The sequence below is a fragment of the Hyaena hyaena genome, unplaced genomic scaffold, assembly GCF_003009895.1.
Source record: "Hyaena hyaena isolate Hyena2069 unplaced genomic scaffold, ASM300989v1 scaffold_406, whole genome shotgun sequence".
In the NCBI taxonomy this organism is placed as follows: Eukaryota; Metazoa; Chordata; class Mammalia; order Carnivora; family Hyaenidae; genus Hyaena; species Hyaena hyaena.
In genome coordinates, this window is record NW_024081038.1 from 118,240 (window position 1) to 145,385 (window position 27,146).

The following is a 27,146-nucleotide window of genomic DNA, read 5'->3' on the forward strand; positions in this document are numbered from 1 at the left end:
CTCCCAGAGGGGAGATCGGGGCAGCCGTCTGTCTGACTAGATGGTGAGTAGGAGGGAGCACCCAGGAGCAAGTCAAGACTTGGTGGCCCCTCATCGTCCAGGACACTAGGCAGGGTGGGGGCCCTGGGCAGAGGTTGAATCAATCTTAAGACAGAGAGAGGTTGGTGACTGTGCTAACATCACCCCCAGGGGAGTGAAAGGGGTGGCATATAATGGGGAGCAGGATGAGAGCTTTGGGTTAGGACCTCGGAGACCTAGGTTCTTATCTCTGCTTTGTCCCTGCTTGCTGGGCCTTTGTTTTTCCCTTTTGTACACTGAGGGGCTGGCGACAGATGACATTAGTCTGAGGATCTTTAGTTCTGATGGGAACACAGTGAGAGCAGTAAGGGAGAGTGTTAGAGACCATGTCATGGGTGTCTCCAGGCAGGTACCCTGACCCCTGCTCCAGTGGCAGTCAGGGGCAGTGAGCAAAGGCTGGTGTGACTACAACAGACGACCTGTCCCCATTCCAGGAATCACAGTCTTGAGGTACTAGAGCTTCCCATATGGGCTCTGACTTGCTTTGTGATTCAGGGGTGTCCTGTTTCTCTCGTGGCTTCCGCTGCTCTCTCTGTGAGAGGCACGTGTAAGACCTAGCACTTGCTCAGCACCCTAGGTAATGATTCCTCACATTCCCATGACACCTCTCAGTTTGCTAAGCACCTTCTTCTCATACAAGCTCCTCCCCTCCACACCCACTCTGACTCCTGCTCTGTGATGCCCTATTCTGGGGCTTGGGATCCAGACAGGAGCCAGACTGGGGCCCTGCCCTGGGGGCCCAAAGAAATACCTTGATCCACCTCTGATGGAGGGGCCTATGGCTGAGGCAGGGGTCTGCAAGGGCAGAGTAGGGTCATGCCTTGCCAAACTCTTCCACTGTTTAATCTTTCATGAGAATCTTAACCACTATCATATCAAGATGTTACCATAATACTTTTTGTTGGAAACATGCCATTTTTGGACAGTGTATTCTTTCTACCTCCCCTCCCGGTTATATTTTAGATTATTTGGGGGTGAAACTGACACATGCACAACTCTTTCCATTGCAATAATTCTCAGTAGGTATTTTTATTTTAGATAAAGAAGCAGGCTCAGAGAGGATGTGTCACCTGTCCTTGGTCACACAGCTAGGAAATGGGTGTAGCTTGGATTTGAACCCAGGTCCAGAGCCCCTTTGGGCTGCCAGGCTGTGCGGGGGTGGCCAAGTCCTAGAACTGCTCTCCAGACTCCTCTCCCTCCCTCTGTTCCACCCTTAAGCAGACAGAGTCCTTCTCTCTTGCTCAGGGGTGTTTAAGGGTCATGTTTAAGAGGCTGTCATAAACCCCTGAGCCAGAGATACCTAAATTCAGGGGAGTGAGGTAAGTGGGCTTGCAAGAGCAAATTAATGATAAGTAGGATGGAGAGTGATTCTGCCCATCCACTTGGCTAGCTAGCCTGGACTGAACCTAGGAGCCAAGGTTGAGCCCAGGGCATGGCCATCCAAGCAGGGGTACCAGGTCACTTACTTCTGACCCAAGACCTTCAAAAGATTCATTCTTGGCTAATCTGTGTTTGGATTTGAGTAATGGTTTGCTTTCTGCCATCTGTTCTTCTCTGTCAACCTGCCCTTAATACTGTCAACCTAGTCTTACCTCTTTTGCCCTGGACTGGGTGGTAGGCGTGAAAGGTTTATTGCCCTTGTGCCTGCTGTCTGCTGAGAAGAAGAGCCCTTCTTACTGGGGCCCTAAGAAGGCAGGATCCACCAGGTCAGTGCTCCCATCTCTTTTCCTTATTGTAGATCCCAGTAGGCCCTGTGGACTCCTTTTTAGGTCTCCCACCAACCTGAGTTGTGGGAGATAAAACACAACCTGCTTATGGCCATCAGATAAAACCACTGAGGTCAGAGGAGGGGCAGTGACCTGCCTAGAGTTAGGATGGAGGCAGAGAAGGTACATAGCAGAGAGCCATAGCCCTGGCCTTATCTTGAGCCCAGAGCCAGCTCCCCTGCCACCACTCCTACACTTTTAAAGAATGTGGGTTAGAAGGGGTGGGGGTGAGTATCTGACTATGCCATCTACGTACTGGAGATCTAAGGTGATCACACCTCATGGGGACCCACAGCTCATTTTCCAGGATTTGCTTTGCAGAATGCTCCTTGAGGCCACCCACCATCATGGCTCCCTGCTCAGCCCCACTCACTTATAAATTGGGTCTGATTCACAAACATCTTAAGCACTATAGGAAGAAACACCTCTATCTGTGAACCCACTGTGACACCTCCTCTTTTTTTCTCTAGCACCTTTAAGAAAAGCTATTCCATCCCAGAGATCTAGGATGGTGTGGCTAGGAGGTTTTATATTCTTATTCCTTCATTCTACAGATGGGAAACTAAGGCCCAGAGAGCATGGGCAGTCAGAGCAGAGAAAGGAACTCTGGGGTGGGAAGAGGCTGTGACCTGGGTACTGTTCAGGATGGCTATGTACTACTCATCATGTGACACTGGGCAAGTTAGCTGTTCATCCAGGTGAGCTCACCACAGGCTCTCCCTGCCCCTCTGTGGTCAAGGGCCAGTCACTGGAATGAGTGAATGCTCAGCCTTGGGCCATCTGTGACACTCATGCTGGCCTGGCCTCAGAGAAGTTGAACTATTGCCTCAGTTCACTCGAAGTGACTGGAGGCAAAGCTGGCACTAGGACCCAGGTGGTGGGTGGCAGCCTCCCAGGCTGGAAAGGGTGGCTGCAGTGCGAGTGGATGAGTGGATGTATGTCCCTCCTCCCCACCTCCCAGCCTGGCTTTGGAGCTCTGGCCAACTCTGCCTTGAGAGGGGCAGGGGAGCCCCAGAACTCTGGGGCCAGATGCTGTTGAGAGCTTAGTCTGGTCCATGGGAGGTGTGTGGACAGGTGCTGGGGTGCTCAGGATGGATGGTGGTGAACCACTGCCAGTCCGGAGCTGGAGCGGCGCCTGGTTAAATCCCCCAGCTGGGAGTAAGACTGGAGGGGAGATTTTATCCAAGTCGGGTCAGTTTATGAACCTCGAAGCTAGTGGGTTAGAAACTTCCGCCTGGGTTTGTGAACCTCACTGTGAACTGGGTTAGAAGTGGGTAGGCTTGGTGTGCTTCGTGGTTGGTGGGGGATGCAAGCTTTGGCATCTCTAAGTTGCTCTTGATTGTGGCGGGTGTGTGTTCCCATGTTTGGGTCTCTGGAGTGTCGTGTGTGGGTGTCTCTGGATGTCTGGGGACAGAGTGCCCGTGTGGAAGTAGGTTGTTGCAGGGATGTATAACTGTGAGTATGGGAGGGGGATGGAGAGAAGGGGCTCACAATTAACTTCCAGAATCCCTTTTCAAGCACCTCAGGGCCCCTTCTCTCAGAGTCCACTCTGACTTGGCCCCTTCCAGCCCCATCCCCAACCCCAGCTTGAGGACTAGTGCTCTCTGGGCCACGTCCCCTCCCGGGGCGGGAGGGGGCGGGCGCTAGGACCCTGCGGGGCGGGGCGGGGCGGGGCTCCGAGCTCCGTCAGCTGTACCTCCGCAGCCTGGAAAATACCGAGCCCCGGGGAGCGGAGCCCCCGAGCCCCCAAGCCTAGCCCGGAGGGAGGGAGGGTGGAAGGGAGGAGGCGCGCGGGGCGAGGGGGCACGGGGCGGGGCCGGGCGGCGGGACCCACTGCTCCTCCTCCCGGACCCCCCTCGCGCGGCCCCGGTAGCCCGAGCAGCGGCAGCAGCGGTGGCGGCGGCTGAGAAGCTCGCACCCCGGGCCCTGGCGGGTCCCAGCGGAGCAGAGGGCACAGGTGAGCGTCCGGCACGGCAGGCGTCCCACCCCGCCCCCACCACCCGCCGGGCGCGCAGTCCGCGCCGGCGCCGCTGCCGAGTTAGTTGAGCCGGTCCGGCGGGCACCGCGCAGAGCCCCGCCGGACCGTCCGTCACCTCGGGTCCTGGTCTCCCCTGGGTTCCCGAAGAGCTCTCGAGGAACCCCCGCACCCGATACGCAGCCCCTACTCCAGCCCCAGGGAGGTCTGGGGTCGCTCCTGCGGGTGGCCCTCGAGAGACTGCCCTGTGCGGGTCCGCGCTCTCTAGGGGGCCAGCCCCTGCCTGTCTCGAACTCTCCATCCGCCCAGGACCCCAGACAGCCCCACCTGCGCCCCCAGCGCACTGACTCCTGTCCTCAAACCGGTCCTGCAGGTCCCAGGAAGGTGGCGTCAGCATCTGCAGCCGCGTCGACGTTGTCGGAGCCTCCGCGGAGGACCCAGGGGAGCCAGACTGGGACCAGGGCCCTGGGCCTCCCCATGGAGAAGTCTGCTGCCTCAACGGAGCCCCAAGGGCCTCGGCCAGTCTTGGGCCGCGATAGTGTCCAGGTGCCCGACGACCAGGACTTCCGCAGTTTCCGGTCAGAGTGTGAGGCCGAGGAGGGCTGGAATCTGACCTACAGCAAGGCCGGCGTGTCTGTGTGGGTGCAGGCTATGGAGATGGATCGGACCCTGCACAAGATCAAGGTAGGATTGCCCTGCCCCACGTGCAGCCTCCACCGCACCCTTGCTGCCTCTGGCAGGGAGTCTTCTGCCCCTCTGCAGGGCCACAGACACCTGGTTGTGCACCTGGACCCAGAAGGAGTCTCCTGCCAGGGAACCAGGAGGAGGCAGTTTGCTGGACAAGTGCACCTCACCCAGATGGGCCAACTGAGGCCTGGAGAGGGGGTGTGACTCACTCTGGCTCACTCAGCCAGAAGCCAGGCTTCTGCATGCCCTTGCCTGCTCCTGGAAGGTGGGCTGCTGCCAGGCCTGACTAAGAGAGAGGTCTCCTTCTGGGACTCCTCTGCCCCAGCAATTCTTTACTGGGTCCCTGACTTGAATCATCCCGGTCAGGAGACTGAGCCCTTCTCTCCCTAATTCCTGGTTCTGTCCCCACTCTCTGCAGCCCTGGGTGTCAGGGACCTGATTACTTCTTGCCTGATGTGCTGCTCTTCCCTCTTTCTTCCCTGGCTGCTTCCAGAGTCACCTGCAGGGACTTAGGATTGTGGTTGGCAGATCCTGAAGGCAGGGCTTGGATGTCCCTGCTTTATACAGGGCCAGGCTATGGGAGGAGGGGGCCAAGGGAGGCCAGCAGATGCAGGGCAGATGCAGGCACATCAGCTCCATCAAGAGCCTTAGCCCCACTCCTCACAGCCCCATGACTTTCCTCTTTGCCCAATTGGGCAGGTTTGAGATTTGGGACCCCATGAGCCCGCATCCCCTTGGGGACTAGATAGGGCAGAGGCTGGTGAAGACTATGGTCTAGAGGCCTCGGTAGCTGCCCCCAATACATCTGGCATTGCTGTGAGTGCCTCATTTCGAGTGGGGCAGTTCTCCCTTAAATGGGTTCTTGGCAGTAGGCTGTGCCCTTCACCTCCCTTGCCTTCCTCTTTCTGCTGCCCTCCTCCGAGGTGTGGCGGAGTGTATTCTTGTTGGAGGGGGGCAGGGGTGGGGCACTGGACTCAGAGGGCACTCCTGCCCACGACCTGCTCTCAGACTTAGCTCTGGCATCTTGACTTCATACCACGGTCCGAGAAATCTGACCTTCCCTCTCTGACCCTACGCCTTTCTGCTTTACTAAATCTTAGTCATTTACAGCTTTGTCCATCTGTCCCATGAGGCTGCCTGCCTCATGCTTTCTGCCTTCTCTTCCTCCCCCCCACCCTATGACTCTTTGTATACTAGCTATCTGATTATCTCTTTCTCTCTAGGTTTCCTTGTGTGTCTCCTCATCTGGGACTCTGCCCAGGCCTGAGGGCCCTGGCCAGGGGCCTCCTGGGGGTCTGACCTGTGTCTGAGGCTGAGGAGCAGGGAAGAACAGGGCAGCTGGTGTGTCCCAGCTTGGTGCTCTCTGAGGGCAGGGACAGATCCTATCCCTCTCTGCATCCCTAGCATCCAACACAGATAGAGCAGGGATATTGGTTGAATGAAGGATGGAAAGAAGGAATGAACAAACTGAATGAAAGGTGAGCAAGGTTGTTGTGAGAACAAGGTTGTTTTCCTGTGACCTGGGAAAAGCTTAAGGCTCTCCAGAAGGGGAAGGTCTGAACTAAGTCCAGTACTCCCACCCTTTGTGTCAATAGGGCGGAGCTGCCTCCTCCCTCTGGCTTGGTTAATGAATAAACCCAGCCTAGTCCAGGACTGGAGTTGATGGGTCTTGGGGCCAGACTGACACAATAGACCCCTTGTGGTCAGATCAGGCTTGTCAAGTGGCCTGCCTTGGGAGAGGAGGGGACTTGGAAAAACTGAGTGTTGTGCTTCCTAGCTGGGACCTGGATCCTCCTTCCTTCTCAGACTAAGCAGAGTTTGGAGGTGCCAGAAGGCCCTTTGCAATCCCCGTTTCATACTCCCTCCTCACTGGGGTGTAAGTGAGGACACTGAAGCTCAGAGAAGGGCAGAGGCCAGCGAGGGTCACACAGCCAAGTCCTAGAAGAACCAGGCTTGGAACCCAGATTTCCAGTTTTCTGGCCTAACCCTCTCTGTTCTCACCACGATGGAGATAGAGTTGGGGACAGGAGGCAAGCAGGGCTTGGGCCAAGGACAGAGACTGGGGCCTTGGCTATGGGCATCCTGAGCAGCCGGCCCCCTGACTCCTAATCTCCTCAGCCCAGCCAAGTGGAGCTCTGGGAGATGGTCAGAAGTCTCTGAGCTCCCCATCCCCAAGGTTCAAGGATTCCCAGGTTCCATGCAGCAAATCTCATTTCTGATAGGAGCCCCTGCTTTGAGTCAAGCATCTTTTCCATCTTTGAATTTACCCTGAGGCCAGTCCTGGGCAGTCGTAGGCTTGTCTCCCTGCTACAAAGAAACTGAGGTCAAGAGTCACTTGCTTAAGATCACAGAGCAGCTGAGGCAGGCGTAGGACTCAAGCCAGCCTGACTCCAGAGCACTGGCCCCCTCTGCTTGGGTTCACATTGTTAGTCAACGTCATGGCATTTGACCCCATCAATAACTCTTTGAAGTACATGGTGTTTTCATAATCCCATTCCCGTTTGATAAGTGAGACAGCTGAGCCCCAGAAAGGGGAAGTGGCTTGCCAAGGTCACACAGCAGGTCTGAAGCCAGAGTCCCCAGGGAAGATTGGGTCACTCCAGGGGGCTGGGACTCGACCACAGGTGTTTAGCTTTTGCCCCCTTACCCCATCCTGTCCCAGCCTGTCTGTGGGCCTGCCCCTTGAGCTGGGAAAGCCAGCCTGTCCCCTGGACATGCCCTGTTCTCGGGATCCTCGGGGGGGGGGGGGGGGGGGGGGGCGGATGGGGTTTCATCTATCTGTCTACCTGATTTTCTCCTCATCTCCCTTCCTCTAGACTTATCTTCTCCCTGTCCCTGTGTCCAGAGGTCCCTAAAAGCCACTGTAGCTCTGGGCCTAATGTTTAGAGCCAAGACAAAGAGGAGAGGCTATCGGAGGCCGCCTCTGCCCTTTTCTTCTCTCCTGGCCTCAGGTCTGCACTGTGCTTTGGTCACTGGAAAGGAGGAGGAAAACACTGCCTCCTGAGAGGCCTTGTTCCAGAGGCAGATGTTGAATACAGATCCTGGGTCCAAGGCAGAGGGCAGATTGGAACCCAAACCTAGGTCTCTCATTGCCCAGGCCAATGTCTGAGTGTATGAGAAATGCAAAGCTAGGGGATCTGCCAGTCATTTAAGCAGGGCCAGCTTGGGTCCAGTCCTGGTTGTGATATCCTCTTCTGTGGATGACCATTGGCATGTCCCTGCCCTTTTCGGGGCTGTTTCTCCATTTCTTCCTTGGGACTTTCCTGGCTCTAAGGGCCTCTGAACTCAACTCCTGTGCTGGGGCCCATGGGAGAGAAATGAGGAGTGAGGGGGAGAAAGCAGGAGGTGACGTGGCCTGCCAAGCCCTGCCCTTGATGCTCATGTGCTCAGACTCTCCAGTGTTGCAACCCTGCCTAACCTTGTGCTTGGCTAGCCATGTGAGAGCCAGAGGAGAGCTGGTCCTGTCCTCAGAAGTTTCCAGACCCTGGTGAAGAGAGGAATGACAATTCCAAGTGACTTCTGCCTACTACTCAGGGCAGATATTCACAGGCAGATTACAAAGGCAGGAGTGGGCCCAGTGAGCAAGGTCCTTGAGGGGCTTGGTGTCTGGACCAAGGTTGGGAGGTCTCTTGGAGGTTTGTGGCTGAGAACCTGAGGTTCCTCTTGCTATAGGAAGCTGGACAGTGGGGACCTGTCTTCTCTGACTTCCTTTCCTATGGCTCCTCCCCTTCTGCTTTGGAGAAAGCTCCATGGCCCCTCCCTTCCCTATCTCACATCCACCTGCTCCCACAAAGCACCCCCCCCCCCCAGGCTCTGAAGTCTTTCCCTCTAAGTGCCTCAGGTCAGAGGTGGCTGGAAACTTTAGGGGAAGTCTTTCCGGGCTAGGCTGAGTCTGGGGGGAGAGAGCACGTTTTCCAGAGTCACAGCCACATGGCCTTGGGCAGGTTGCTGCCACTACCTAGGCTTTAGCCTCTTCATCTATTGAGTGTGGATAGTAGTGCTGCCCTGCCTGTCTTTGGGCACTTCATTCATTTGCTTATTGACTGAATGTTCCCTGATAGCTTCTCTGCATGGCCCTATCCTGAAGGTTAGGGACAGAGAGGAGGATCAAGCCCAAGCACTGCTCTCAAGGAGCTCCTTTGTGCATGGACAGACATTTGTCACAGGAGCTATGGAGACCCAGAGGGGACCTCTGAACCAGCTTTGGGGCCAGGGAAGTCTTCCTGGAATGCTCAGGTGATCCCTTTGGAATTGGATGGAGAATGGGATGGACAAGTTTGATTGCATTGGGAGCCTTTGATATAGAAGAGCAGCTGTGCAAAGCACAGAGGAGGGAAATAGAGTGATACATTAGGAGACCATCAGGTGGTTTAGTATGGAGTTAGAGGTGATTAGAGAGCTGGACCAAGGTCCTAGGACATGGGTCCTGGAGGTCCTGGGGTGCCAGGGGAGGGTTTTCGATAAAGCAAGTAGGAAGTGGAAGAGGAGGGGGAGGATGCTGTATTTGTCTGGACAGAGTTGCTGAGTCCTGTGCTAAAGCAGGGGCTGTGGGGAGTGGAGCAAGGGATTGCATCCAGAGAGATTTAGGAGGGATAATGGATGGGACATGGCAGTATGGCATAACCCTTTGCGATGTGCAAACTATTCTGCAGGCTGGGGTGTAATACGGTATGGATATGCAGCTCCCTTGGTGCCTGCCTTGGGATGAGGAACCTTGTGAGTGTGAGCAGAATGGGGGTAGGTGTCTCCAGTCAGTGTCGCCCTGGGGCCAGAAGAGCCCTTAGTCCCCAGGCTGGCTCTGTGCCTCCACACCCAGCTCCCCAGGTTCTGGCTTTTAAACTTTAATGAGCTCCAGCTCAGTTTCCAGCCGAGAGTCTTTAAAGTTTCAGGAGGTGAGAGGAAGGAGGGATCCTGGAGACAGATGGGTTTTCTTTCTTCCTCTGTATCTCCACACCTGGCTGGGCCACCTGGAACCAGGGCTGTGGGTGCTAGGACTCCAGAATCTGGGACCTTGGCTGGGCCACTCCAGCTGGTTCCTGAGGGGCTAGGGGCCACAGGCCTGGCAACCAGGTTGCCACCATGATAGATAGGATAGAAACCTTATTCCAGCCCTGACCCTTTACCTTGGTCCCTACCTGGCGGATGAGCATGTGCCAGCAACAGGTGGGAGGAAAGCTTTTCAGACCTGGTGTTAGGCTTGAGGTATCCCTGTTCCTCTTGGTGCCTAACTTTATCCCCTCTGGCATGCTTGCGCTGGCCTCAGTGCTCTGTGGCCCCTGAACCTTCAGAAACACTTTCTTTCAGTGAAAGAAAGTGGCAGGCTCAGGACTTAGTGGTGGATCCCATGCCAAATACAGGCTCCTCTCACCTGTCATTAGTGAGCAGGGGCAGGTGACACAGGGCCGCTGGAGCTATTATCTGGGGCTTTAGCCTAACAATTGCCTCCCTGCCTCTCATCCTGGGCTTCCCCAAGGCAGATACTTGCTACTTCTGATGTCTCTAGATCTTTATGTCCTGAGGCAGGTGAGCAAGGCCTGCACTTGTATGCTGCCCTCCCCACCCCACCCCCCAATGCAGCACACACACCTGAGAGGTAGGGGGATGAGTACTGTGGTCCTGGGCCATGTGTTTCATGCCACAAACTGCATCTGCTCCTAGTTCCCTACAATCCCCTCTACCATCTTTTGGCACCCGCACCCGCCCTCCCTTCCCATCTTTGTTTTCTTCCAGGCTGCCTGGGACCTGATTCTGGACCAGAGAAGTGATAAAAGTCTTAAAGGAGAGGCCTGACAGCTAGAGGGGATGGACTTCCCTTGTGTGTCTCTGACATTCATTCATTTAACACATTTTTATTGAGCACATATTATATGCCAAGTATTGTGTTATATCCAGGAATTTAGTGGCAACTCAGACAGATCAGACTCAGCTGTTAGGAGGCTTACATCCTGAGGAGGAGGCAAGAAGAATAGAAGCAAACAGATCATTAAATAAGATGACAGATGGTGGTTATGTGTTATGGGGACAGGATGGTGTGACAGGGGTTGTCTGGCCTTCTATGTGTTGATCTTCTGTTTGTGAAGCTGGATTGTGGGTGTCTGTGTGTGTGATAGGGTCCTCAGTTGGGTGGACTGTGAACCTCCTCACATCTGCCCAGGTGACAGCCCCGGGGCAGAAACCTGACTGGGGTCAGTAAATCGTATGGAATGTATGCATGTGCGTGTATGTACGTGTGGACATGTATCTGTAGTTGTGTGTATGTGCCTCTGAGTGTGGGACTGTGTGTTTCTGTGTCTGGCGTTACTGTGTGTGTGAGTCACGCCCCCTCGCTGCAGCAGAGTTGTCTCTGATCCAATTATGTCTCCTCAGCTGTCTCCTGGCAGCTCTATCCCCGGGCTCAGCGCTGGTTCTGCCACAGTTTCCGCCCCCCCCCCCCCACCTCCATCCAGCCTCCTGACCTGGCCTCTGGGCCTACCTCTGGGTCTCAGAGTCTCCTATTGGGGTGTGTCCTCTATCCCTGTCTCTGATGGTTACTGCCTCTGCCCTTACGTCTCTACTTGTCCCTTTTCCTCCATTTTCTTCTGTCCCAGTTATTTATTCATTCAACAAACCTCTTCGCATACCTCCCACCCACTCTGTCAGCCGCCGTGCTAGTGCTGGAGACCTGGAGATGGATCAGACGTGGGCCCTGCTCTTGAAGCCTAGTGGGGAGACTGACGAAGGTGGAGACAGCCTTCCAAGAGAACTCAGGTGGAGGGAGGCCAGAGGCTGACAGCATGTGGGGGGTGTTTGGGTGGGGCCTTGGGAGCCCAGCCGGAGCCAGGTGGCAAGCTGAGCAGTTCTTGGTGAATCCTTCTGTGGGGTAGGCTCCCAGAGGCAGGGGTGCAGACTGAGAGTGAGAAGGAGTAGAGATGGAACCAGAGTGAGGAGGACATCTTGGAGTTGGGATCTGGCCCAAAGGCAGAGAGAGAGAGAGAGATAGCAGGAACTTTCAAGCTGGGCAGTGCTGTCATCAGCTCTGGGTTTTCGAAAGTTCCCTAGCTGCTGGGGAAGCACTGGCCTGGGAGCCAGGAGACCGGAGACAAGGATGCAGCTTCCGTGGTCCAAGCAAGGGTGAGGAAGCCTGCCTCAGGTTGGTGAAGAGCTGCTGTTGGGAGGTTATGCCTGAGTGGAATCCCAGTGATGAGAGGGAGGGGTGAGTCCAGAACCATGCCTAGGTTCCAGGCATTGGAGGGGAGCGGAGGGCAGTGCGCATTGGGGTGGATAACACCACAGTACTGGACATGGTGAGTGTGAGCCTGTGGGCCGTCCAGGGGGTGATGCCCCGGAGGCTGTTAAAGATGCAGTCTGGAGCTTACTAGAGAGAGTGCTTTGGGGGCATCGGGCAGTCTCTGCAGCCCTGGGAGGTGTTTCTTTATCCAATTTGTCTTGATGTCTGTCTGTCAGCCCTGGCCCTTGTCTTATGTCACTAGTCTCCCCCTATCCCTCCCTTTTCTTCCAGGCCTGCTCACTCTCTGCCTCTCTCATCTTTCCCTCTTCTGTCTGGCTCTCCCACCTCCGCCAGGGCTGGAGTGGCAGGAGCTCCAGGCCGGGAGGTCAACTTCTGAGATGTCAGAGCAGGCTGGTCCTCGCTGCTGCAGAGCTGGGGCCTGCTGGTCTAGAGTCTGAGGGGTGCAGTGGGGGGTCCAGAGAAGCTGCTGGAGACTTGGGGGAGGGACAGGGCAGGAGGCAGAGCAGGTATGAGTCACTCAGCCCTGGATGGAGAGCATAGCAAAGGGCCCGGGCTAGTCTGTCTGAGCAGACTTAGGAGCCCTGTCTAGGAGAGGCAAGGCAGCACCTGCACTCTCCACAGTCTCAAGGGGACACCACTTTTGGGGAGAAGATGGTTTGGAGGTATTTGGTGCCAGATCCCCTTTCTTTCAGAAGAGAGGGCCACAGGGCTTGTGTGGTCATTGTGCAGGTGGGGATACTGAGCTAGAAGATGGGGAAAGGACCCCCTGCTCTGGGCCCACACCACACATGCTCTCTGTGTCCATCCAGCTCCCCTCACTCCAGACAGACCCAGTCCCTAGTGAGGATCCTCAGGGACAGGCCTCACCTGGCCAGGTGCTTGCTCACCTGGGATTCCTTGGATCCTCCACAGAGCAGAACCTGGTTCTCAGGGAATAGCCTTGGTGAACAGTGGGTCATGCTGGGTTCCGTGTTGGTTCCTGTCTTCACAGTTTTGAGCTACCATTTACAAATGGGCATAATCTTCCCTCCTCCCAGGTAATTGAGAGGATGGAATTAAATGAATATGTGAAGCTCTTAGCACACCATTAACATTTGCTGAATGGATGAATGAAAGAACAGCCTGAGGTACTCAAGGGACAGTTCCATTTCCTCCCACCTCCTTCCAAGTTTACTCAGGTTACCTGGTGGAACTGCTTGAGCCCTCCCCTTCCTCCTGCCAGTCCAAGCCACTTCCAGCCCCCGGGCTCATGCCAGCACCTCTGCCCAGAGCTCTATTGCCTCCTTTTCACCTGAGTGCTGTCTGCTCTTCCATTTATCCTTTAGGACTCCACTTAGGTGCTCCTCCTCATAGCTGCATCTTGGCCTCCTGCATCCTCTCCCCCTGCCCTGCCTACCCACGGTTGTCATTGCCTGTGCAGCTGAGTGGGGTGGGGGTGGGGGGCTGGGTCCCCTCTGGTGCCACTCCTGGCAAGGTCAGATGATGCTGAGGTAACTCAGCATCAACATGGGCAGCCTCAGGCCCCATCTCAGCTCCAGGTGTGGAGGAACAAGGTCTTCCCGATTCTGGACAACACTCTCAATTCAGGGTGAGGGTGAGGAGTATAGTTTCTATATCTTGTATAAACTGTGTTGTACCAAGAATCCAAAAATGGAAACTAAATCACCAGAGCCTCAATTCCTGAGTAAAACTTTTTCCTTGGTTCCTTTCAACTCTCATTCAAGGATATAGATAATTTATACATACTTCAGACCTCGGTACAGGTACAAATTTGTATCCTCTTTTTCCATTTAACATCGCATCTGTAAAAGTTCCTTATATTGCTACAGAATTATTAATTCAACATTTCCAGCAGCTGCTCCATCCCAGGCCTGTTCTGGATTTGGGAGGTTCAGAGCCTGTCCTTCCCTGGGTGGGTGAGTGGGTGGGGGTGCGCAGCTCTCAGTAGCTGGGCAGTGATCATCCAGGTGATATGTCTTAACGCAACCGGGCCCAGCTGTTGGTGGTGTTCCAGGTTCTCAATATATTTTGCTAATTGCAAATGCAATAATATAGTTATAAATATTGTAGCAAGGTTTTTCTTGGTGTTTTTTCCTGAGTATATAAGTTTCTGGTCCTGGGGTTCTGGGAATTGAGTTGAGAGACATTTTTATGATTTAAAAAATATTTCCCAATGGGGAGCATGGGTGGCTCAAGTAGGTTAAGTGTCTGACCCTTGATTTTGGCTCAGGTTATGATCTCATGGTTTGCAACATTAACCCCTGCATCAGCTCTGCACTGATAGCACAGAGCCTGCTTGGGGTTCTCTCTCTCTCTCTCTCTCTCTCTCTCTCTCTCTCTGCCTCTCCCCTGCTCATGCCCATGTGCACCCTCTCCCTTTCTCTTCCTTCCTCCTTCCCTCCCTCTCAAAATAAATAAATCTAAAACTTTTTTTTGCCAAATAGCTTTTCAGAATAGTAGAATCAATTTTTGGTGTCACTTACTGTGTAACGGTTTTACCATGTCCTCACAAGCAGTATTTTCTATTATTTTAGCTAATTTACTAAATATAAATTGGCACCTCAGTACAATTTACATTTACTTTTTTTTAAAACTATCATAACTATTAAGGGTCTTTCAGCAAGTCCCAGAATCTTCCCTGAACCTGTCTCTGACACCCCCTACCCCTCCACTACATTTTTGCAAGGATGATGGCAGAGGGAGTAAGCCTCAAGTGCCGTGGAGATTTTTGCAAGAATCTAGGAGTTTTTCACCAAGACCTTCCTTCCAAAGTCCACAAGAGCACTAGGGACCACTGGCCATGACCCCTGTGCTCTAAAAGTCAGAGAAGCCTACACAGGCACAAGCTCTTTGCTGGCTTACCTGTCCATCCTTCCATTTGGAAACACTTCTTTACTAAACCATGCCAGATACAGGAGAGGCCAAAACTAATTAAGGGGGCCACAGCATTGCAGGCCACTCAGTGCATTGCAATGTGTGCTGATGGAGGGAGGCCCTGGGTGTGGAGGAGACAAGAAGTAGGCCCCAGCTCATCCTAAAAGATTTAAGGACAAGAAAGGCTGCCTGGACAGGGAGCAGCCAAACTGAAGTTTGTTCAAAAACAAAATAGGGAAGGAGCCTGCTTTTTTGGAAAGCAGGACTGATCCAGACCTCTCTCTCCTGCATCCCATTCCCCACTTTCTCTCTGACCCCATGTCAGTGCCCTTGAGCTATTCTTGAAATTTGTTGGGGGGCATGGAGGAAAATCTTAGAGGTCTGCATTCTGGGAGCCCCAGAGGCAAGGGCAGGTGCTTTATCAGCTTGGCTTAATGCTGGCCTCTTGAGGCCTTTGGGAGAGACAGTGGGGGGCTCTGGGAGGGGACCCTTCAGAACAGGAGGCAAGGGGGCTGCTGAAACTGAGCCTCTCACCCGCTATATGCCCCAGGCCAGGCTGCATCTTTCAGCCTCGGGGCAACATGGGGCTGGCAGTGCCTGGTTGTGTGGGCTGTGATGGGGGAGCGGGTACATTTTTGTAGGGCCCTGGTGGCCAAGAGTTGCCCCTTCATTCCCTGTCCATCCATGCTATGGAGGGATACGGGGCATTTTTGGTTTTTTAAACTTTGTTCCCTGGCCCTGTATATACTGCCCTTTGGGGATTAGCAAGAAGGTGTTCCGGTAGGCAGGGCCTGAGAAGTCCTTGGCGGGGAGTAGGGGTGAGGGGGAGAGGCTGGGGCTTGGGGCTGGAGGAAGGGCAGCTGCTGCTGGGGCTTTCTGTACAAGCCTCACTTAATCCTCACAGCTCCATTATGAGGGGAGGATTATCTTTGTTTGACAGAGGAAGATACTAGGATTCAGAGCTGAAGTCCTTTGCCCAAGCCAAGGCCAAGAAGGGAGGATGTAGTGGGTCAGAGGCCTCTCTGACCTAGACGGCCAGGAACCACTGTGTAAACATGAACCTGTGTGGCCTGGCTGGGTCTGGTGGGGCAGTGCAGTGGCCGAGAGATTCTCGGGGGTCTTCCAGGTGCAGAGCTCCAGGGCGGAGTTTTGGAAAAGTACAGCTCTATCTTTGAGCCCAGAGCACTCTGAGGATGGAGTCAGGAACTCTGCTCTGAGGAAGAATGTCTGAGCTTCGCCTTCCTGGTGAGCAAGCCCTCTGAATCCAATGAGCTCTGCATAATAACAATCAATTAACTAAGGCAGTCGCCAGTTGCCAGCATGTTGTTTGAGCTGGGCCAGTCCTGCCCCTTGATGAAGGTAGCAGACAGCCTTGACACTTCGGGGTCAGGCACACCCAGGTGATAATTCTCTGTTTCACCACTCTTAGCCTTTAGGCCTTGGTCAATCCTTATAACACTCTGGGCCTTAGTTTCTCCATCTGTAAAATGGGGATGATGATACGATAAGAGACAGTATTTGTATAGGATACAGCTTGGTGTTGCAGACAACTGGCAGAGGCAGTTTGCCCTACATGTCAGCTCCTGTGGGCTCCATGGGCCACGTGCTGCCGGCTCCTCTGTGGTGATGACTTAGGCAGTGATTTGGAGCCATTGGTACATGGTAATGGTTACTGAGGCTGTGGTTATTATTCAGGGCTGTGATTGATTTGGTACTGAGTGCCCCACCCCTAGTCAGGAAAGCTTCCTTTGATTTGAATATGGTTCTGTTGGGAAAAGATGCTTTACATAACAGTTATTCCTGTTACAACACTATCTACTAAAATGCAGCACGGTGAGCAGTCAGCACAGCCTGTGAGATGTTTCAGAGCCTACATGAACCCCTTACCTTCTCTGGGCCTCAGTCTCCCCAGTGGCAACTGAAGAGTGTGGAGGAAGAGATCATCTCCTGGGTCCCTAGGACTGTGGGATAATCCGTGTGCTGCACGTATCCCACGGGCAAGGATACTGGAGACCTGGGGTGAGAGCCAAACTTGGGCCATACCACAGCCCTGTGGAGGTGACCTTACTTCTTTACCCCTGTCTCAGATCAGCTATCTCCCTGGGTCCTGGAAGATACTACAGCTCTTCTCCCCACCATTTCCCTCCCTCCGTGGAGATCCCTCCTCTAAAGCTGAGCACTGGGAAGGCCTCCAGACAAGCACAGGGCAAAGGGTGGGAGAGAAGAGAGGGGCCACAGTGAGACACAGCTTGGGCACTGGATCCTGCTTGGTACTTATTTATTTATTTAAAATGTTTATTTATTTTTGAGAGATAGAGAGCGTGTGGGCGTGCACATGCACACCCACAAGCAGGGGAGGGGCAGAGAGAAGACACAGAATCCGAAGCAGGCTCCAGGCTCTGAGCTGTCAGCAGAACCCGATGAAGGGCCCCAGCCTACGAGCCGTGAGATCATGACCTGAGCCAATCGGAAGCCTAATCAGCTGAGCCATCCAGGCGCCCCTGTACTTGTTTATTTAAGCCTCCAGGTGTTTGCACCCACCCGTCCCCCTGCTGTGATGCCCTCTCTCTCCTTGCAGCACTTCTGCCCCTTTTCCTCTTAGGCTCTGTTGCCTTCTGCTCCCACAGCCACTGTGCCCCTCTCCTCCACCCCTACTCCTTCTCCACTGGGATTCTGTGTCCTTGTCCGTCATGCCACCCACTTGTTGGGGCCTCTGGTCCCCCTCCGAGTTCCTCCTGCCCAGTTGCAGGCCTGGTACACAGAAGACTCCAGAAAGTGGTGACTGGATGGCTGGACAGATGAGCAGGCCCCAGGATAAGGCAGGAGAAGCACGTAGGGCACAAAACATGAGGTGGCACATGCAAATGTGACCTGGTCCTATCCTGTAGAAGACTGAATGGCTGCTCATGGAAGCCGGCTGAGGTCCTAACAGCTATGATTTTTTGAGTATTTACTATGTGCCAGGTATATTACATACATGATCTCTTTAATTTAATCACAACATCCCCATGAGACAAGTACTATTATTATCCTTGTTTTTCACGTGAAGAAACTAAGATGCAGGTGCTTGTGCCCAAGGACTGGGATGGGAACGTGGGATTGCCAGACTCAAAACCTGCAAGACTCTCCCCTGATGGCCCTCTTCACTTAGCCAGTCCCTTCTGACCATGGCTCTCTAGGACTAAGTGTCTTGAGGGCTGGGGGTGTGCAGGTCCCAGGGCTTCTGAGCAACCCCAGTTTTGTACCTCCCAAGGCTGGAGAGAGTGGAATGCAGGAAATACGGTCTGTAGTTTCTCTGGTGTCACTTGCTCCCTCTGGGCCACAGTTTTTCTCAGCTGCAAGTCAGCTTCCCTGCTGGAACCAGGCTTTGAGGGGTTTGCCGCTCAGCACGGCTCCTTGACTGAGCAACCAAGAGCTACCCCTCTTCAGTTCTGGTTTGCAGGGGGAGCTCCCACATGTCCAGATGAAGTGACTGACTTGCCCAGGGCCCAATGGCTGTGCGATCCAGTCACAGGCCTGCCCCCCAAGTGGTCTCCAGTGACTCACCGCTACCCCCACCATCCCTCTGAAGCCTCTTAGAATTACACCTCACAGATGTGGCGGCTGCCACAGTGGGCAGGAACAATACCCTGTGTAATTTACCCCTCTTGGCACAGCCCCCTGCCTCCTGGGGGCTGTGGAAAGAGCATGGCCAGGAGCCAGGCGGGATGAGGACACCTGCGGTCACCCTCCACTCTGCCCTCTGGACCAGCCACCCAGCCTGCCTGTTTTGTCACCTGCAGTACCACAGCCCCACCAGGGTTCCCTGCCCTGCCAGCAGGGCGCCGCTGACAGTCTTCCTGCCCGAGAGCCTGCCACCAGCCTGGGAAACCTTTAAAGTTCCCCTCTTTATTTTGAAGATGAAATGTTATCTCTTCTCAGCCTTTTGGCTAAGATCAAGGGTAAAGATGAAATGATATGCAGGGTTTACACTCAACTGCCAGGTCTGTCTCGGGTCTGTCTCGTGGCCATCATGCCCCGCCTACTGCCCGCTGTCTCAGAGGGAGGCCTTTGGTCCTAAAGCCACTTAACAGCCCTGAGCCTGAGGGAGAATGGGCAGTGTCTGGGCAGTGTGAACCCCTCCTCAGTGTGCACCCAGCCCCCAGCCGTGAGTGCACCTGGGCCCTTGGGCATGCTGAGCCTGGCCAGAGGGAAGAGGCAGTCAACCCAAGAGCATAATTCTGTTGTCACTGCCCCTCCACACATTCACTGTCCAAGATAACACCTCTGAGGACTCACAAAGCCAAATCAGCTTCCAAACTTGGCTGTAGAGAAGTTCTCGTTTCCTCAGATGCCACACTTGAGTGGTTCTTAATGGCTAAGAGTACAGGAAAATCCGGTTTTGAATCCCTGCTCTGCTGCTTGCTTTGCTGTCTGATTCAGGCAGGTTGCTTAATCTCCTGGGCCCCAGTCCTCTACTTTGCACAGCACAGGAGTAAGGCCAGCTTATAATTTGGGGTGAAGAGTGAGCATGCGTTGAATGTCTGCTGCAGCGCCCAGACCTCCACACAGCTGCTCAGTACAGGTCGTCTGGATCCTGCTGCCGCCGCCAGTTTGACCCTTGCCGCCTCCTTCGACGCCTTTCTCACCATCCCAGCCCTTCCCTCACTCTGTTCACTCACTCACTTGCTCGTTCCTTCACACGTGTCATGAGTCCTCTTAGGTCTGATGGAGTTCCCAAGTTCTTCCTTGACTTTCGCAACCCTGACACTCAGCTGGGGGGACTTTTGTAAAAGTCCCTTATTTGGGGTTTGTCTGATTTTTCTAATGACTAGATTTCGGTTATGCATCTTTGGCAGAAATGTCACCTAAGTGGTGCCTGGATTCTCTTCATTGCATCCTATCAGGCAACACCCAGTTGTAACTTGTCCCATTACTAATAATGTTTGCTGTGATCACGTGACTCAGGAGGGGGTCTGCCAGCCTTCTTTACAATGAAGTTACTCATTTTCCCTTTGTAATTAATAAGTATTTTATGGAAAGTAATACCCTATTTCTCATCAAACATTCCATTTATTTATTCATACCTGTATGTACTTTGGCTTCCTATTTAATTCAGTGGAATATAATCTTTAAAAAAAAATTTTTTTTTTAATTTAAGAGTGTAATTGGGGGAGGGGCAGAGAGAGAGGGAGACACAGAATCCAAAGCAGACTCCAGGCTCTGAGCTGTCAGCACAGAGCCCAACACAGGGCTAGAACTCATGAACAGTGAGATCGTGACTTGAGCCAAAGTCGGCCACTTAACCAACTGGGCCACCCAGATGACCCAATATAATCTGTTATTATCACTATTTTATTTTTTTACTCTATTTTGTATGTTAGAGAGAGTGTGTGCACATGCAAGCAGGGAAGAGGGACAGAAGGAGACAGAGAGAATCTTAAACAGGCTCCATGTTTAGCATAGAGCCTGATGCAGGGCTTGATCTCACGACTCCAGGATCATGACATGAGCCAAAATCTGAATGGGACACTCAACTGACTAAGCCACTCAGGCACCCTGATTATCACTATTTTGATACATGGGTGGTCCTAGCTTTAGTCTGTGGTAGGTTGCCAATTCTCCTCATTTGTCTGAGACTGAGGATCTTCCCATGATGGGGGATTTTCAGTGCTAAAACTGGCAAGGCCTTGGGCAGACCCTGACAAATCGCTCACCCAACCAGTGGGAGCTCTTCATCTGGCTCCCGTGTCTGCTGGGCGAGGTCCCTATCATTCTGTGAGTATGACCTTACCTTCTGGCACAATAAGATGTTCCAGGCCAATCTTATCTGACCCAGCCCCAGGATCCTGCATTTCTCTAGGAAGCCCTGGACCCAGGGCCTTTTGAGTATTAGCTACACCACATCAGGGGAACTGGAGCAGAAGGAACTCACCTTGTCTGCACACCACACTCTTGTCCGCTTCTGTGCTGTTCCCTCACTGCTTTCTCTTCCAGGGCCATTGGCAAACACCTGCCTTTCAGACTGAGCTCCTCTGTGAAGCCTGATGCCTGCCTCCACTCTGCAGAGCTGACCACCTCCTTTGGGCCCTTACCAGGCAGTTTAGGGCACCTCTCCATTTTCAAGTTGGTCTCCTCCCTTAACTAGAAGCCTCTCAAGGACAGGCCTCAGATTCAACTCTGATTCTTCTGTGCTCTGCACAGGGCTGGAATTGGGGCTGTTAGCTAAATGACTGGATCCAGAGTCATAACCTTCCTCATGGATCAGAAAAGCAGAGAAGGAAGGTGATTTGTTCAGGCTCACACACTGAGTCTTTGCAGGCTAGAATCTGTCCTCAAACTTTGGTTTTGTCTTATCTTCTCTTTTTACAGTTTTATACCTTTGTTTGAAAATCAGTAATTACGTCTCATCCACATTAACTGTCTGTAGATTTTTGAAAGCAATGATAGGTATGCAGGTAACCAATGCATGGAGCTTGTTTGAATCTTTATCCTTATTATGTTTCCTGGACAACTGCACACAGATATGGTATGGAACATTCCTTATTCCTTTGGCCCAAACAGCTTTGTTGAGCTTGGTGTGGTGAGCTTCTGGAGTTCCCATCTCCATGGCAAATTTCCGTATCTCTTTGGGTGCCCAAGGGGCACACTTCTTGAAACCCACTCCTTAGACGCTTATGACTGTTGATGGTATGTTCTCTGGCCACTACCTCATTGATGGCAAACAGCCCTTCATCTCATCATGCTTCTTTATGGGAGTCATTCTGGTCCTGGTTGGAAAGTGATATATTTGAGACAACTGGAGAAATGTGAATATGCTCTGAGTATTAGATGTGCTGAAAATTTACTGAAACAAAATGGCAGAGAATGCTGCCTGAAGAAGTTCGCAAAATGGAATGCTCAGTATAATCTCATTGGGGGGAAATATGCACAGAAAAGGCTTGGGAAGAATAATCACTGAAGTGTTAACAGTGGCAATCTCTAAATGATGAGAATATGATGGTTTTCTTTTTGCTGTCTGTATTTCTAATTTTCTAAAATGTATGGTACTGTTTCTACAATAATGGAAAGATTTAAGTAGAAAGATCCCTCAGAGATACTGAGAGGTGCACTCACTACATGCCAGGTACTACCACCCCCACCCCCACCCCCACCCTTCTTTCTGCAGCCACCAGTGGAGGTGGTACCTTTATTTCTGCAAGGTACTATCCTAAGTGCTTTATACACATTACCCATTTTGTTCTCACGGAAATGGCTCTGAAGAATTAGCCCCATTTTAGATTTAAGAAAACTGAAGTTCCTTTTTTACATGTTTCCCATGGCACCGTCTGAATGCCCAGTTCTGGGAGACCTTGTTAAACTACACAAGAAAACGTGTCCAGTTGCTGATGAGTTGCATTAACTGATGTCCAGTTGAGCCTGGGGTTTGAGCTTTTGGGTGAAAACAATCACCAAATAAGGACATGAACTAAGCTTCATCTTGCTGAATGCAAACCTAGCAAAACCTAGTTCTGTTTTTACTTGCTTCCCAGACGTATGATCTGGGTTAAATCCCAGCTCTGCTGCTGACTAGCTGGGTGACCTCAGTCAAGTTACTTAACCTCTCTCAGCCTCAAGTTCCTCCTTGGATTTCTTGTCTGACAGAGTTGTTTTGAGGGTTAAATAAAGAAAGATATTCTTGGCTCTTTTCTTCCCTAGATGGAAAGCTCTTTGAGGACAGGGCTAAAAACTGTAAGAAATCCAAAGATATTTGTTGGATGAAGAAATCCACCCATGAAGTTCAGGGGTCTGGAAGGGTATAGATATAGAGATTTGGTATATGGGAGTCCAGAAGGTCTGGCCTGATCATTCAAGAAGGCTTCCTGGAGAAGGAGACTGGGATGAAAAGGAGGTTTGGTGGGAGCGGAGATGGGGGAGATGGTGTCTGGATACAGGGTCTGTCTGTCCTGGCAAAGGTGGCTTCTGGTAGGGCTGTACAGGTAAGCTGTTCTTCCCTGTTCTCCTTCTCCCCTTCTTGCCTGTCTGTCCTTTGGTCTCCTGGCCAGGGCTTTTAGCCCTGTGTGACCCTGACAACCCATGTGTCTGTCTGCAGTGCCGGATGGAGTGCCGCGATGTGCCAGCTGAGACACTCTATGATGTCCTACACGACATTGAATACCGAAAGAAGTGGGACAGCAACGTCATTGAGACTTTCGACATTGCCCGCTTAACAGTCAACGCTGACGTGGGCTATTACTCTTGTGAGCAGGCACAACGACAGTGGTCCTAGCCTCTCTGCTTCCACCCAGGCCTCCAGCCCAGCTTCTTTCTCCCACCTTTCCTCCTTGTTGTTTTTCTTTAAATTTTTTTTTAACATTTATTTATTTTTGAGAGACAGAGAGAGACAGAGCATGAGTGGGGGAGGAGCAGAGAGAGAGAGAGAGACACAGAATCTGAAGCTGGCTCCAGGCTCTGAGCTGTCAGCCCAGAGCCTGATGTGGGGCTCGAACTCATGGACCACGAGATCATGACCTGAGCCAAAGTCGGAGGCTTAACCGACTGAGCCACCCAGGCACCCCCCACCTTTCCTCCTTGTGATCACTCCCATGGCCAGGCTGCTCAGAGACCTGAGTGCTCAGATGTAGGGCTGCCCTCCCTGACATTTCTGTCCACTCTGAGACCCTTGTGCACACACACATACACTCACAAAGACATATGCACTCCCATGTTCACATATACACACTCCACACACATGTACATGGAGGCATGTACATACCCCACGGCCACATGCCACATACTCACAGTCACACATTTTCAGATACATACACTCACAATAATATATTCACATTCACATATATGAACAGGTCAGGCCAGCAAGGTAAGGGCTGTGTGAGGCTGTGAGCAGGAATGGCTGGTGACACGAGGGGAGAGGGTTCTGTCTCTTTCCTAGTGTCAGCTCTGGGACTGTGGTCTGGTGGGTGGGTGGGGGGTGTACCTATTTGGATCAGGGGGAACTGGCAATTAACTAGGCATCCCTGTGTCCCTGGCTTCTGCTATGCCTTCCCTTGCAGGCAGGCAGGACAATGGTCTTGCTGAACTATCCCTTGCCCTCCACAGGGAGGTGTCCAAAGCCCCTGAAGAACCGTGATGTCATCACCCTCCGCTCCTGGCTCCCCATGGGCACTGATTACATCATTATGAACTACTCAGTCAAACATCCTGTGAGTCTGCCTGCCTTCCCTGCTGGGTGGGCAGGGGAAGGTCCCAGGTTCAGCTGGGCCAGCAAGCCTGGCCCAGGAAGAGATCTCTGGCTACTACGATGACTTTCATGTGACTTCAGCCTTGGCATGAAGCTCTCTGGCCCCCAGTTTCCTTACTTATATAGTGAGAATAATGGCTCTTATCTCCCTGCTCAGCTCTCAGCAGATGAGAAGAGGGCCACGTGGGCCATCAGTGTGGGCAAGTGGGATGGGCTGGCTGGGAAAGGGGGTGCAAGTGGTAAGAGGCCCTGAAGCTGGGCCGCCTTAATCTCTATGGCAGGCAAGACAGGGAGGTACAGCTGGCCTGGGCAAAGATGAGTGCATGTGTGAGTGCCCATGTATGTGCTCATGACCCCTGACCCCAGACTGAGGGCTTTCCTGAGGGGAACAGGGAAGCCTTGAGAGGCAACAGTGACCTAGACTGAGTCCTCCCTTTCTCCTTACCCCAACATCAAGCCTGGTCTGGAGTGAATGCCAGGGGATGTGAACTAACTACCTGTGTGTGTGTGTGTGTGTGTGTGTGTGTGTGTGTGTGTGTGTACTCACAAAGACACTTCTTTTGCCCCAACCCTGAGTCTCATCTCCCTTTGCCTTCCATCCCCAGAAATACCCGCCTCGGAAAGACTTGGTCCGAGCTGTGTCCATCCAGACGGGCTACCTCATCCAGAGCACGGGGCCCAAGAGCTGCGTCATCACCTACCTGGCCCAGGTGGACCCCAAAGGTGAGGGCTTGGCCCTAGCAGCTTATCACAGGATCCTTTCCTATACCACAGGAGATGTGGTCTGATCTACTAGGGATCAAAAAGAGCCTTTGTTAGGAGCTGTTTTGTATTTTAGGGCATCTCTATCCAAAATATCATTTGAACCAACGTTTGAGACTTTATAATGGTTTGAAAAGCAAAGGCCAAGGTGATAGCCACTGCTCTGTGACAAAGCTTGGAGCCCTTCTCCTGGGCTCCCACACCCCATGCTCTGATGGGCTTCCTGCTTACTGGCTGCTTTCACTCCATCTGTCTTGCTGGTTCCCATCCTCTGCCCATCCCAGAGGGCTGAGTTTTCCAGGCTTTAGTCCTCCTCCCTTTAGGAAGGCTCAGCTACTCCCAAGGCTTCTGTGGCCAGCTGACACATCTCTCTCTGCTGGGATCCAGATCCCTGTGGCCATTGGCCATGTCCCTCATCCCTCAGGATGTCTTCTGGGACCTGAGACTTACGGTGTACAAAGCTGAACTATGAACTATCTCCCCTCCTAATTTCCCCCTTCTCCTTAGCCTCTACCCCCTAGTCATCCATACCAAGAAACTGGCGGTTGACTAGGGTGCCCTCTTCTCACTCCCAGGTCTGGCCACCAATTCTTATTGATTCTACCTTCTAAATAGCTCCCGAATCTGTCATTTCTCTCTGTAGTCAGCCTCCTTCTCTGTCCGTACGGCTACACAGGGATTTTTCCCAAACATGTACTTCCTCATGACTCTCTTCAATTAAAATTCTCCTGTGACTTTCTGTTGCCCTCAGAGTGAAGTCTAAGCCCCCTCCCCAGGCTTCCCAGTCCTTCCTCACACCTTACACAGTCCTGCTTCCCTGTCTAGGCAGCTTTCCTCCTTATCCTAGAAATACCTCTCCTCCCTATTCATGCCCCCAGGGCTGCCTCACATGTCACCTCCTCTGTCCCTGATGCCCAGAGTTACCACTGGCTCCATGCTCGCGGGCCCATTCCCCTCCAGCAGAGCACTTGGCACATTGTTGTGTCCCAGGCAGTGAGTCGCTCTTTGGGTCCCTGGGGCTGGCCCAGAGTAGGGATCATGGAGTGGATGCAGAGTGTGAGTGAATGGGTGAATGTCTAGGGGATGGGTAAGCCCTGAACATCTTTGCCCGGGTGTGCCCCAACCCCACCAAGCACCCAGTGATGTAGGCCCAGGGCTCCCTAGAACCTCACTCACTGACTGTCTGTGTTGGGTGTCAGAGGCAAGAGCAGACACTTGGGAATGAGAAGGAGTGGATAGTTGGGCTGTGGATTCCAGGTGAGGCCAGCATGGGGAGCTCAGCCAAGAGGCCTATGTAGCAGCTAGGCTGCCTGGGTTAGGGGACTTGGAAGGACAGGTAGAAAGAGGGTGGAACATCAGGGCCATTCACAGGTTGGGTTTGGGAAGGGATATCAGTAGAGGGGAGGTGGCAGGCAGGAGTTTGGTGGGTTAGGATTTCAACACACTTGTAGCCTGTGGTCACTAAGGATGCTGTGGTTTTCTTCCATGCTCTGGGGCTCAGTAAAGGGACAGTAGGGGTATAGCAGGACGGCTTGGGGGGGGGGGACACGACAGAATTGAGCCTAGGGACCTTGGTCTGAGATGGAAAGAGAGAGTAAGGATGGTGAAGTCTTATAGAACTTGCCTCACAGCCTCCTCCCCTCCCATGGAGAAGAGAGTAGCCTCCTTGGAAGCCCCAGGCTGGAAGGAGTGGGTTGGTATGTATGTTTGGAGAGGGCTGGGTCCCTGAGGCTGCTTCTTCCCTTCTCTCCTCATCACCCTTCCCTGCTCTCATAGGGTCCTTACCCAAGTGGGTAGTGAATAAATCTTCTCAGTTCCTGGCTCCCAAGGTGAGTGGCCTTGGGACTTTGGGGTATGTAAGCAGGGGGAGAGGGTTCTGGCTGAGGGGGTGGGTCTGGGATGGAGACTGGGAGTCAGGGGGCGGAGTCAGGGCCAAGGAGCGGAGTTATGAAATGGGCAGGAGTCAGGGTCCCGGGAGCTGGAGACTGAGCCGCTGGAGCGCGCAGGCCGCGACGTGGCGAAGACTCAGTCTCACGCCGTGTCCACCCCTGACGCGGCTGTGCGGCGGCCCCTCCAGGCCATGAAGAAGATGTACAAGGCGTGCGTCAAGTATCCTGAGTGGAAGCAGAAGCATCAGCCTCACTTTAAGCCGTGGCTACATCCGGAGCAGAGCCCGTTGCCGAGCCTGGCGCTGTCGGAGCTCTCCGTGCAGCACGCGGACTCGCTGGAGAACATCGATGAGAGCGCGGTGACAGAGAGTCGGGAGGAGCGCTTGGGCGGTGCAGGCGGCGAGGGCAGCGATGACGACACCTCGCTCACCTGAGCGTGGCACCACCACAGGGACCTAGACAAGATGGAGTGGGGCCAGGGGTGGCAGATCCTCCCGCGCTTTCTGCCCTCCCCCACCCCCTGCGCCTCAGAGGGACGCTGGGCTAGGGCCCAGGCTGGCTCTGCGGCCTGGCTGGACACAGCCCCAATAAACGATCCCACAGCCTCAGCTGGCTTGTTGCTGTGCCTGTTTCCCACCTGCCAGGGCACGACCACTGACCACTGTAGCCT

General features: G+C 53.2%; 1 protein-coding gene across 2 annotated transcripts; it reads left to right on the forward strand.

The window, feature by feature from the left end:
* On the forward strand, positions 1-27,084 carry STARD10 (StAR related lipid transfer domain containing 10). Of its 2 annotated transcripts, none has more exons than XM_039252039.1 (7): positions 1-43; positions 4,193-4,503; positions 22,680-22,827; positions 23,684-23,787; positions 24,431-24,548; positions 26,364-26,416; positions 26,665-27,084. In XM_039252039.1, exons 2-7 carry the CDS (start codon positions 4,297-4,299, stop codon positions 26,908-26,910), a joined length of 876 nt encoding a protein of 291 aa, XP_039107970.1. In that variant the 5' UTR covers positions 1-43; positions 4,193-4,296; the 3' UTR covers positions 26,911-27,084. The 2 variants fall into 2 exon arrangements, with proteins under 2 accessions (XP_039107970.1, XP_039107971.1); XM_039252040.1 differs by lacking the exon at positions 1-43 and adding an exon at positions 3,543-3,801.
* Positions 27,085-27,146: the final 62 nt, after the last annotated feature.